General features: G+C 35.1%; 1 protein-coding gene across 3 annotated transcripts in view; it reads left to right on the top strand.

The window, feature by feature from the left end:
• The window catches only part of LOC141399046 (uncharacterized), a 116,747-nt gene that overhangs the window by 93,804 nt on the left and 8,661 nt on the right, over window positions 1–14,282 (top strand). For 2 of the 3 annotated variants that reach the window (XM_073977031.1, XM_073977029.1), the window contains exons 2-3: window positions 6,296–6,539; window positions 7,331–7,666. In XM_073977031.1, coding sequence (XP_073833132.1) covers window positions 6,296–6,539; window positions 7,331–7,666 — 580 coding nt within the window. The remainder of the gene's footprint in view (window positions 1–6,295; window positions 6,540–7,330; window positions 7,667–14,282) is intronic. The other variant, XM_073977030.1, reaches the window with a different exon arrangement.

Below are 14,282 nucleotides of genomic sequence, written 5' to 3'. Positions count from 1 at the left end.
ATCTGCTATTTAGTGAAATGGAAAATATAGCGAGGGTATTTTTTGTTCAATTTTTATATAGAAAAGGCAAACACCTACTACTGCAGACTCGAATTTTAATAATAAGAAGAGCAAAAACGTCACTTTTTTCCACTAGCCCTTATCAATAGATATTTTTATAAGTTGTGATAAAAATAGGGAAAAAGCTCGAAGCAAAATTTAACAAGCAAGTATGAATGAACGACAGGAGAACGCGGATTTTATGTACATGGCACTAGGGTATATTTTTATATAAATTTCCTTAGTTTGTACTATGAACACAAGGGCGAAAATGTTGAAGTTGGAATCTTGAAATTTTGTATGTGTGTAGGTTTGTAATATTGCAGGGATGTTTTTTTTTCGAATTTCATACTAGAAGAATACTATTTAAAATTTCCAAAGAACTTCAAGACGACACCTGGAACAGAAGATATGACGAAGATACGAACTTAAGATGCAGCTGAACAACAACAGTATCGCAAGAGAGCAGTATCAACAACTAGCAAAACAAATGAACAAGAAAAATAATGTTACTAGGATACCTAGCTAAAACAACCGCTGGAGCAGGTAACTAGAGTAATATGAGAAATCTAAAGCGGACAATATGTCTTCTGAAATTAGAGAAATTAGTAACGTCAGAAACGTCACTGAAAATTGTGAAATGTACAACAACCAATGGTCCAATAGAAAATACTTTCAATATACTGTGTAACCCTCCCAGCTTGATCGAAATAAAAGAGGCGATAGAACCACTAAAAAATAACAAAGCGGCAGGAGAAGATGGTTTTTCGACGGAAGCTCGGCAGAACTCCAACAGGGTTACATCGACCTTACATCATATCAGTTGGAGGCATATCCTCCAACTTGGAAGAAAGGCATCGTTGCGAAGTTACCCAAAAATGGTGACTTGAAACGTTGCAACAACTGGAGAGGAATAACCCTGCTGAACTCCATATGCAAAATATAATAATTGAGATTTCGCGACTAGGGAGACTTCTCTCATATCAATGAGTGCACTCCATTCATATTAGCTCAATGATATGGGACCTACTGTTTATTGCCGAGTCCAAACGGTGTGTCTCACGACACCACTTGTAGAGAGCTTTTGCATGGCTCAAATACTCAGGAAATGTCGCCAACATTATTGAGGGGTATTTTGCCACCGTTGAAAAATGTTTGATGTTGTCTGGCCGCGGAATCGAACCCACGACCTTCAGCGTGCAAGGCGGGTGTACATAACATTGCACCACGGTGGGACCTAAAATATTAGCAAAATATTAGCAGTCATAAAACCAAAATGAATTCAAAGGCAACCTGACATCATTGCGAGATATGAACAAGCTGGCTTCAGACCAAGTAGAAGCTGTGGAGACAGGGCCAAAACCCTACGTGTCATAATAACATTATCTACAGAAAAGCGCCCCTCTGTATCTACTGTTCATCAACATCAAGAAAGCCATCGACACCATCAGACGAACTGCCGTATGGGAAGCATTAAGCAAAAAGGGAGTACTCCGGAAAATAATAAGAGCGATGTACGACAACATAAGCCAACCGTTTCTTACCAAGGCGGGGGTAAAGCAACGATATTTTTTTAAGGACCATCAACAGGCGTGGATATTTTAAACAATATTTTTTCAAGGACCATTAACAGGCCTGAATATTTTTTAAAAATATTTTTTCAAGGACCATCAACAGACCTGAATATTTTTTAAAAATATTTTTTCAAGGACCATCAACAGGCATGGATATTTTAAACAATATTTTTTCAAGGGCCATCAACAGGCGTGGATTCTTTAAACAAAATTTGTCAAGAACCATAAACAGGCGTGGATATTTTAATGAATATTTTTTCAAGGACCATCAACTGGCGTGGATATTTTAAACAATATTTTTTGAAGGCCCATCAACAGGCGTGGATATTTTAAACAATATTTTTTCAAGGACCATTAACAGGCCTGGATATTTTTAAGAATATTTTTTCAAGGACCATCAACAGGCGTCGATATTTTTAAGAATATTTTTTCAAGGACCATCACCAGGCGTGAATATTTTGAACAATATTTTTTCAAGGACCTTCAACAGGCGTTGATATTTTAAATAAAATATTTTTCAAGGACCATAAACAGGCGTGGATATTTTAAACAATATTTTTTCAAGGCCCATCAACAGGCGTGGATATTTTAAACAATATTTTTTCAAGGACCATTAACAGGCCTGGATATTTTTAAGAATATTTTTTCAAGGACCATCAACAGGCGTCGATATTTTTAAGAATATTTTTTCAAGGACCATCACCAGGCGTGAATATTTTGAACAATATTTTTTCAAGGACCTTCAACAGGCGTTGATATTTTAAATAAAATATTTTTCACGGACCATCAACAGGCGTGGATATTTTAAACAATATTTTTTCAAGGCCCATCAACAGGCGTGGATATTTTAAACAATATTTTTTCAAGGACCATTAACAGGCCTGGATATTTTTAAGAATATTTTTTTCAAGGACCATCAACAGGCGTCGATATTTTTAAGAATATTTTTTCAAGGACCATCACCAGGCGTGAATATTTTGAACAATATTTTTTCAAGGACCTTCAACAGGCGTTGATATTTTAAATAAAATATTTTTCAAGGACCATCAACAGGCGTGGATATTTTAAAGAATATTTTTTCAAAGACCATCAAGAGGCGTGGATATTTTAAAGAATATTTTTTCTAGGCCCATCAACAGGAGTGGATATTTTAAAGAATATTTTTTCAAAGACCATCAACAGGCGTGGATATTTTAAAGAATATTTTTTCTAGGCCCATCAACAGGAGTGGATATTTTAAACAATATTTTTTTCAGGGACCATCAACAGGCGTGCATATTTTAAACAATATTTTTTCAAGGACCACCAACAGGCGTGCATATTTTTTAAAAATATTTTTTCGATTACCATCAACAGGTGTGGATATTTTAAACAATATTTTTTCAAGGACCACCAACAGGCGTGCATATTTTTTAAAAATATTTTTCGAGGACCATCAACAGGTGTGGATATTTTTTTAAGAATATTTTTTTTCAAGGACAATCAATAGCCGTGGATATTTTAAACAATATTTTTTCAAGGACCATCAACAGGCGTGGATATTTTAAACAATATTTGTTCAAGGGCCATCAACAGGCGTGGATATTTTAAACACTATTTTTTCAAGGACCATCAACAGGCGTGGATATTTTAAACAATATTTTTTCAAGGACCATCAACAGGCGTGGATATTTTAAACAATATTTTTTCAAGGACCATCAACAGGCGTGGATATTTTAAACAATATTTTTTCAAGGACCGTCAACAGGCGTGGATATTCTAAACAATATTTGTTCAAGGACCATCAACAGGCGTGGATATTTTAAACAATATTTTTTCAAGGACCGTCAACAGCCGTGGATATTTTAAACAATATTTTTTCAAGGACCACCAACAGGCGTGCATATTTTTTAAAAATATTTTTTCAAGGACCATCAACAGGCGTGGATATTTTTTAAACAATATATTTTCAAGGACAACAACAGGCGTGGATATTTTTTAAACAAAACTTTTTCAAGGACCACAACAGGCGTGGATATTTTTTTAAACAAAATTTTTTCAAGGACCATCAACAGGCGTGGATATTTTAAACAATATTTGTTCAAGGACCATCAACAGGCGTGCATATTTTAAACAATATTTTTTCAAGGACCATCAACAGGCGTGGATATTTTAAACAATATTTTTTCAAGGACCATCAACAGGCGTGCATATTTTAAACAATATTTTTTCAAGGACCGTCAACAGGCGTGGATATTTTAAACACTATTTTTTCAAGGACCATCAACAGGCGTGGATATTTTGAACAATATTTTTTCAAGGACCATCAACAGGCGTGGATATTTTAAACAATATTTTTTCAAGGACCGTCAACAGGCGTGGATATTTTTTTAAGAATATTTTTTCATGGGCCATCAACAGGCGTGGATATTTTTTTTAAAAATATTTTTTCATGGACCATCAAAGAATATTTTTTCAAGGACAGTCAACAGCCGTGGATATTTTAAACAATATTTTTTCGAGGACCACCAACAGACGTGGATATTTTTTAAGAAGATTTTTTCAAGGACCATCAAAGAATATTTTTTTCAAGGACCGTCAACAGCCGTGGATATTTTAAACAATATTTTTTCAAGGACCATCAACAGGCGTGGATATTTTAAAGAATATTTTTCAAGGACCATCAACAGCCGTGGATATTTTAAAGAATATTTTTCAAGGACCATCAACAGCCGTGAATATTTTAAATAATATTTTTATAAGGACCATCAACAGGCGTGAATATTTTAAATAATATTTTTATAAGGACCATCAACAGGCGTGGATATTTTTTAAGAAGATTTTTTTCAAGGACAATCAAAGAATATTTTTTCAAGGACCGTCAACAGCCGTGGATATTTTAAACAATATTTTTTCAAGGACCATCAACAGGCGTGGATATTTTTTTAAGAATATTTTTTCACGGACCATCAACAGGTGTGGATATTTTTTTAGAAACATTTTTTCAAGGACCGTCAACAGCCGTGGATATTTTAAACAATATTTTTTCAAGGACCACCAATAGGCATGGATATTTTAAATAATATTTTTTCAAAGACCATCAACAGGCGTAGATATTTTAAACTATATTTTTTCAAGGACCATCAGCAGGTGTGGATATTTTTTTAAGAATATTTTTTTCAATGACAATCAATAGCCGTGGATTTTTTAAACAATATTGTTTCAGGGACAAGGATGTACATAGCTAAAACCTCAAAATACCTTAAATTTTTTGGACGTGAAAACCTGTCGACCTGAAATTTGTGGGTACCTCCCGATTTTCGGTATTTTAAAGGTTGTGGCCTCATTATAACATCGAAATGGCTGAAATTTGGTACTTAGGCTTCCTTGGGGATATAAGACTTTCGACCTGAAATTTGTCGGTATAGGTCCAGGCCTCCATATAGCCCCCATAAAACGATACCTTCCGATTTTCGGTATTTTGGTATGGCTGCGGTTATACATTTCTCTATTTTATTGACTTGTCTGAAGAGAATTATAAACAGAAACATTTTACACACAAACTTGTATAAATTTTGCATATGTCATATGTTTCGATTGCAAGAAGTCAAAAATATGACCAGTCCAAAAATTTTCCATGAATCGGATCAAAATAGGGGTTGCATAAAATTCCACTGTCTAATTATAAATAATAGTAATTTTTCATTATTCAATGTCGTGGACTGTTATTAGATTTTAGTGGGTTATAACGACTGAACTTTTTTACTTGTTTAACAATATCGGTATACCTTCAGACATACATATGGCTAAAGAGGTAATGTATACAACGATACGATGGCAAATCCTTTTCGTAAAATTTATAGCCAATTCGGTCTTGCCGGTTCGTCTGTCTGTTTGAGTGGTGAAAATGAGAAACGTTAAACAGTGTAAACGATTTCGTCTCAGATTTGGATATATGTAGCTCCCGTATATATTTTCGCCTGATCTGAGGTATTTGGTGTACCAAACACGCAAAGTCTGCCAAATGTTGATGCAATTTGGAAATTGTCACCGAATTCGGACTAAATATAACTTTGAAATCGGTTAAGATTTGGAGATAGCTGCAATATATATTTTCGCCCAATTTTGATGAAATATGTGACGGAATTTGGAGTAGAAATAAGTTTGTTGAATTATATTGAAAACGGCTTTGGTCCTTTCCTTACCATTTTAAATTATGTTAAAGCTCAATTCCACGCCCCCAAAAACGTCAAACATTTGCGCTTAAGGCGCCTCCATGAAATGTTTGACTTAAGGTTTTAGTTCACATTGTATATATTTTGGTGTAATGTATACTTCTAGAATGTTCCGAAAAAAAACTCCACTGCTACCAACCTGAAAAGAGATATTTGTGCCAACGTCGAAGTCAAAATTTCTCTGTGGGAGGTCCAGATTTTTCAAATTTAAAAGAATAAATCATAAAACTCTTATAAATTTTAAATTGAAAAACTCGTACGATTTTGTTTCCAGTTATTTATATACATATGTACATATCTACCAATTAATTTAACTTTTATTTTACCGCCTATATGTTGGAGACAAAATAATAATTCTTTCAAAAACAAAGCAACAAACACTTGACCTTTTCTTTGGCAAAAACAAAGAGTAAAAACAAACATTTTATGATGTATATTTTTTTCTCTCTTCCCCTCTATCTCTTGCAGATTGTATTCGTTTTGGCTACATTGTTGGCTTGCGCCTACGCCAAACCTGGTGGTCCAGCTGCCTATTCCATTTCGGCACCCAGTGCTGATCATGCATCGGTTGGGCAATCGCAAGAACACACTGTCAAGGGTCATTACGGCCAATCATCACAATCGGACTATTCTAGTCATGTACAAACAGCCCATTCACAATCGCATGTACAACGTTCCAGCATTAGCAATGATGCCGGTTATGCTGCACCAGGTAAGTGGTAGCGAGAGTAGGAGGAGGACAAACGAAGAAAAAGAAAACCTAAAACTAAAACTAAAAACAAAACAATAGTCATTCACATTGAAACAGCACCTTTAACATTTAGATAAATAACACCGTATGTTTTGCAAATAAACATAAATAAATAAATATGTCACATTGTAAAGATTTATTTGTCCATTAGAGAATTTAACACTTATCACAAACATAATATTGTTCTGATGCACCGTACGTACAGTGTTGCACATATCAAAAGCAACAAATCAAGGATTACGCATTAATTCAAATTTTTGGATCCGTTACAAGTTTTTTTAAAATGTAATATTTTGTGTCCAGTTGTTCTTTGTTATGTACAGATTCCGTTGTTGCTTTTGTTTTGCACTCCCCATTCTCAAGGATCAGCCAATATTGTTTTTATCCCACCCAACTACAAAGTACAGAAACAACTTGTTGAAAGCTCTCTGCACATAACAAAGAACAACTGGATACAAAATATCACAATTTACAAAATTGTAAAGGATCCAAAAATTTGAATTAATGCGTAATCCTTAATTTGTTTGTTTTTGATATGCACAACACTGTACATACCTATTGTCGTCTTAAATGCACACAAACTCACAAAACATAACTTCATTTGTACATATTTGCATTACCATGTAATCTTTATTGTTTGTTGTTATATCGTTTATTGTTGTATCTCTAACCATTTGTTGTTATTGTTATTTGTTGAATATCATTGTCGTGTTCGTTTCGAATGTTGGTTATTTCTAACATTAAATATTAAGGTCATGTAGTTGCTGCCGCCCCTGTAGCTCACGCCATTGCTGCTCCTGCCATCAGTGTTGCCCATGCCGCTCCAGCTGCCATCAGTATTGGCCATTCGGCTCCAGCTTATTCACATGGCATTTCATATGCTGCCGCTGCTCCAGCTTATTCTCACGGTATCAGTTATGCTGCCGCTGCACCCGTACTTGGCCACTCTATTGGTCACGCTGCCTATGCTGCCCCAGCCATCCACCATAGTTATGCCGCTCCCGCCTATGCTGGTCATGGATATGCTGCTAGTCTTGGTTATGCTAGTCATTATGCCGCTCCTGCCTATGCTAATTCACATAGTTATGGTAGGTTGAGTGTTAAAGGTAAACGTATGGTGTGACGATGAGTCATACATAATGCTTTATATGCTTCTTTGGAATATTTTATTTTGCACCTTTACTGTTTTTGTTGTTTGAGAGTAGAATGCACTTTGTTTTTGAATTATTTTTAGATTTTTTACATATTATATTTAGAATTTATACTAATTTTATTTAAACAAATCTATCTATATATATAAAATTGAAATTTGTTTGTCTGTTTGTTTGTTTGTTTGTTTGTGCCTTATAGACTCGAAAACCGCTGAACAGATCTTACTGAAATGTTTAGGGTACATTGCTACATGGCATGGAATGAAAATAGGCTATATAATTTTTTGAAATTTCGCGTTGATCTGGAGATATAGCATCAAAACCGGAGGTACCTCCAAAAAATTTAGATTTTGTATGCAAATATCTTTAGAACAATTACAGATACAATCTCCAAATTTTGTATGTGTGACGGAATTTGATGTAGAAATAAATTTACTACATTCTATTCAAATCGGTTCAGATTTGGATATAGCTCCCACATACATATATTTTCGGCCGATTTCCTTATTTTATGCACCAAACATGCTATTTATGTCCAATTTCAATGAAATTTGGAATGTGTGGCGGAATTTGTTTTAGAAATAAATGTGCCAAATTATGTCGAGTTTGGTTCAGATTTGGATATAGCTCCCATCTACATATATTTTCGGCCGATTTCCTTATTTTATGCACCAAGCACGCTATATATGTCCAATTTTGCTGAAATTTAGAATGTGTGATGGATATTGACCTAGAAATATATGTGCCAATTTATTTTGAAATCGGTTCAGATTTGGATATAGCTCCTATATATATTTTCTGCCGATTTCATGTATTTGATGCACCAAACACACTATATATGTCCAATTTCACTGAAATTTGGAACGTGTAACGGAATTTGGTCTAGACATAAATGTGCCGAGTTATATCGAAATCGGTTCAGATTTGGATGTAGCTCCCATATATATTTTCGGCCGATTTTCCGCATTTGATGCACCAAACACGCTATATACATATGTCAAAATTCGCTGAAATTTGGAATGTGTTACAGAACTTGGCCTAGAAATAAATGTGCCAAAATTTATCGAAATCGGTTCAGATTTGGATATAGCTCCTGTATATATTTTCGGCCGATTTCCTGTATTTTATACACCAAACTCGCTATATATGTCCAATTTCGATGAAATTTGGAATGCGTAACGGGATTTAGTCTAGACATAAATGTGCCAAATTATATCGAAATCGGTTCAGATATGGATTTTGCTCCTATATATATTTTCGGCCGATTTTCTGTATTTGATGCATCAAACACGCTATATGTGTCCAATGTCGCTGAAATTTGGGATGTCTGACGGAATTTGTTCCAGAAATAAATGTGCGAAATTATATCGAGACCGGTTCGGATTTGGACACGCTTTATATGTCCAATTTCACCGAAATTTGGAAAGCGTGGCGGAATTCGTTCTAGAAATAAATGGGACAAATTATATCGCAATCGGTTCAGATTTGAATTGAGTTTCTGTATTTTATGCACAAAACACGCTATGTATGTTCAATTTAAATGAAATTTGGAATGTGAGACGGGATTTGGTCTAAAAATAAATTTGACAAATTAAATCGAGATCGGTTAATATAGGAATATAGCTCCCATATATATTTTCGGTCGATTTCATGTTTTTGTTACGTATGTTCAATTTCAATGAAATTTTGAAGACTTAGCAGTCAGTAGGAGTCATCATTATTTACACAAGTACTTATAGTTGGGAAGGAATTGACCAAGGCTACAGCTATTAAGTCTCATATCTTTGAGAGACTTCTTAAGATTTATATTTTATTATGATGTATCTAAATCATTAGGAAAACTTATAGGCGGGAAGGCTTACGGAAGAGTGTTACCTCCTGAAACATACAAAAATATCATAGTAGCTCCGCAACAACCCTGAAAAGGTATATACGCCTTCCTATCTCCTATATTTATGCGCTAAAATATTAAAAAGGTTAATATAATTATGCATTCCATTATATTTTGTCGTAGTCGGGGCAGCAAAGCGCACCGGGTTCAGCTAGTTATACATAAATTTCGATTTATACCTGATATTAATTAGGAACTTATTTTTGTATATTCCATATATTCCCAATTGATTTGATAACATTTATAAGAATTTAAATATCTAAGTGTTAAAGACTCAGAGATACAATTTCCCAGGGGAAAAAAACTTCAAAGTCAGAAGACCCTCAGCGGGTTATCTGTAATTTATAATCTACAAGTCTTTACAAGATCTTCTATGTATACAATAGCTTATATTGGCTTTCAAAGATCTACCGATAGCAACTGTGTTTTCATCTTTTTAGGCTAGAAAGGATACATACACTTTCATACGGGCAAAATGTACCTCATCGAAATAATGGTTTTAGACCCCAAGTGTGTTTGGACGAAATGTGTTTCAGACAATTTGGAGTCGACTTAGCAATGTCCGTCCGTCTGTCTGTTTGGCTGGCTGGAGCGCACGATAAATCTCGAACGGATGAACCGATTCGGTTCACATTTTGGCGTTCGTAATATTTTGTCCAAACTTAGCCCTTTCGGTGCTTCTTTTTTTTTGATCTGAAAAATATATTTTTCCAATTTTATATATACTTAAGCCCACTATATGAATAATCAAAACTAATTTTTTAACATTTTGTTCGGAAAAGTGGTTTTTGGACACTATGCATAGAATGCATTTAAAGGAAAAAAAAAACAAAACTAAAATATTCAAGTTTTTAATTAAATTTCATCTTATAGAAGACCAGGAGGCCTTATAGAAGAGGAAGAGGTCTTCTTATAGAAGAGCAGGACGTCTTCATATAAAGAGCAGAAGATCATCTTATAGAAGGGCAGGATGTCTTCTCCTGGAAGAGCAAAAGGTCGTCTTATAGAAGGACAGGATGTTTTCACATTGAAGAGCAGGACGTTTGCATATAGAAGAGCAGGAGGTCTTTTTATATAAGAGCAGGAGATCTGCTCATAGAAGAGCAGGACGTCTTCTCATCGAAGAGCAGGAGACCTTCTTATAAAAAACCAGATGGTCTTCTCATAGAAGAGCAGGTCGTTTGCATATAGAAGAGCAGGACGTCTTCTGATAGAAGAGCAGGACGTCTTTTCATATAAGAGCAGGACGTTTGCATATAGAAGGACAGGATGTCTTCTTATAGAAGGGAAGGAGGACTTCTTATATATGAGCTGGAGGTCTGCTCATAGAAGAGCAGGACGTCTTTTCATATAAGAGCAGGACGTTTGCATATAGAAGGGCAGGACGTCTTCTGATAGAAGAGCAGAACGTCTTTTCATACAAGAGCAGGACGTTTGCATATAGAAGGGCAGGAGGTCTTTTTATAGAAGAAAAGGATGTATTCTTATAGATTTTAATTTCCGCTCACACCGAACTTGACACTTTAACTCATCATTATATTGCTATTAAGCTGGCAGCGGTGAATTTCAAAATATAACCGCACACTCCCACAATTCTTCCGCATCTATAGGCAAATTAAAACCCACTCACGTATTGTGGCATATTTGACACATTTAAATGAGTCCTTCTTCGTTTAACCTTTATTGGCAGCAGCTCAGCACATATTGCATTAATGACTACCAATTTTAACATTTTCTGCAAATTCACTCTTTGATAATGAAGCTTGTATTCACATACATATTCTCGTATGCATATGTATACTCCTAGAGTATATGTGTTTACACATTCTTTGCAAATTTCCAAGATAAGTCATCAATCAATCGACTACATATTGCCAATCGTGTTGAATGCAATGATGAATGTTTTTCATCATCGCTAGAAGTTCATTAAAATCTTAACTGATTGTGTGTGGAAGTGAGCTATGGCAGGAAAGTTGTGTGGGAAAAAAGGAAGGAAGGAATAAAGAGTTTTTATATCAAATTAATTTTGATTAACGTTAATTATGTGGGTTTCTCTTGTTCTGACAACTTGGCCGACATAATTCAAAGAAAAGAAAAAGCTGAGTGAAGCAAAATAGCCCCGTCATATCAAACCTGGGTCGTATTGATTAAAATGTTTAAATGTTATGCCTCTTTATAATGTTGTTGTACTTGAGCAGATTTCAATGGGTTTCAATTACTGTTTGTTTTCTTTCTTCTTCTTCATTGATTCTTTTTTAGTTGTTCAATGGAAAAAGGTCTCAATTACTTTCTAAGAAATTTGGATTTTGAACAAAAAAATACACAAGTTCACTTTATAATGCGAACAAATTACCTTTAATCATTTGTTAAGGAGCTTTAAATAATATACATACATATGTATGCACATTAGGGTAATGACTTGTTTACAACCTCATTAGGGATACTTAAAATCGATGTCGGTTAATGGATTAATCGGTGATTAGCCGTCAAATTTCTAAAAGTCGAAGTCGACTATTGAATGTTCGAAAACCGGATAATCGATTATTCTTAATCGACTTTCGGAAGACGGAGTCAACTATTATTCGCAGTCAACCATTAGTCGTAGTCTATTATTATTCGTACTCGACTATTAATTGTGGTCGACTATTAGTTGTAGTTGATTATTGGGCGTGCTAAAACCGGGTAACCTATCGCATCAACCAAAATGGTCGATTATATTCGATTATAATAGGATATCGGCGGCTAACGATTAATCGAAAGTCGACCTTTTGAAAACTCTCAAATAATCGACTAACCGAAAATCGAGTTTAAAGCTTTTCACAAAAACCGAATGATCGAAAAACCGAGTATAGCATTTCACTGCGTATCCCTAAACCTCATATCCCTGTATCATAGCGTGGTGAGTTTCTACATAAGATTAGATAAAATCTTAAGTATAAGGTGAGTCAGTGAAAAAACCTCAAGCACAAAATGATTTTGAAATTAAAATTTATCAGAATTATGGGCACGTTTTGAAGTCACTGTAATGTAGATATGGCAAAAAGCAAAATTTCTTTGTAATTCCATATCTAATATACATTGAAAATTGAAATAAAAATGTAAAATGGAATTTGACACTAACATTGCAGCCCAGTTCCGTCAGCTGGGTATTGCTGGTCCATGTTTAGGTATAGCCCTCATATATCGGTACCTCCCTATTTTCGGTATTTTGAGAATTTTAGCCACAATTTTTTACCGAACTATCTGCAATTTTACATTTGACGTTCTCAGTGGTCATGAAACATCTCCACGAAACATCGTCAACATAGGTCCATGTTTTGGTATAGCCCCCATATAACGGTACCTCCCGATTTTCGGTATTTTGAGAATTTTAGCTAAAATGTTTAACCGAACTAGCTGTAATTTGCCATTTGAGGTTCTCAGTGGTCATGAAACATCTCCACCAAACATCGTCAACATAGGTCCATGTTTTGGTATAGCCCCCATATATCGGTACCTCCCGATTTTCGGTATTTTGAGCATTTTAGTTACAATTTTTTACCGAACTATCTGCAATTTTATATTTGACGTTATCAGTGGTCATGAAACATCTCCACGAAACATCGTCAACATAGGTCCATGTTTTGGTATAGCCCCCATATATCGGTACCTCCCGATTTTCGGTATTTTGAGCATTTTAGTTACAATTTTTTACCGTTGTCAGTGGTCATGAAACATCTCCACGAAACATCGTCAACATAGGTCCATGTCCCCCCATATATAGGTACCTCCCGATTTTCGGTATTTTGAGCATTTTAGTTACAATTTTTAACCGAACTAGCTGTAATTTGACATTTGAGGTTCTCAGTGGTCATAAAACATCTCCAACGAAACATCGTCAACATAGGTCCATGTTTTGGTATAGCCCTCATATAACGGTACCTCCCGATTTTCGGTATTTTGAGAATTTTAGCCACAATTTTTTACCGAACTATCTGCAATTTTACATTTGACGTTCTCAGTGGTCATGAAACATCTCCACCAAACATCGTCAACATAGGTCCATGTTTTGGTATAGCCCCCATATATCGGTACCCCCCGATTTTCGGTATTTTGAGCATTTTAGTTACAATTTTTTACTGAACTATCTGCAATTTGACATTTGAGGTTCTCAGTTGTCCTGAAACATCTCCACGAAACATCGTCAACATAGGTCCATGTTTTGGTATAGCCCCCATATATCGGTACCTCCCGATTTTCGGTATTTTGAGCATTTTAGTTACAATTTTTTACCGAACTATCTGCAATTTTATATTTGACGTTATTAGTGGTCATGAAACATCTCCACGAAACATCGTCAACATAGGTCCATGTTTTGGTATAGCCCCCATATATCGGTACCCCCCGATTTTCGGTATTTTGAGCATTTTAGTTACAATTTTTAACCGAACTAGCTGTAATTTGCCATTTGAGGTTCTCAGTGGTCATTAAACATCTCCAACGAAACATCGTCAACATAGGTCCATGTTTTGGTATAGCCCCCATATAACGGTACCTCCCGATTTTCGGTATTTTGAGAATTTTAGCCACAATTTTTAACCGAACTTTCTGCAATTTTACATTTGTGGTTCTCAGTCGTCATGAAACATCCCCACGAAACATCGTCAACATAGGTCCATGTTT

This window comes from Musca autumnalis, unplaced genomic scaffold (genome assembly GCF_047663935.1).
Source record: "Musca autumnalis isolate F117 unplaced genomic scaffold, ASM4766393v1 scaffold_3, whole genome shotgun sequence".
In the NCBI taxonomy this organism is placed as follows: domain Eukaryota; kingdom Metazoa; phylum Arthropoda; class Insecta; order Diptera; family Muscidae; genus Musca; species Musca autumnalis.
Note: the sequence above shows the minus strand (reverse complement) of the source record. Positions and strands in the feature narration are given on the sequence as shown.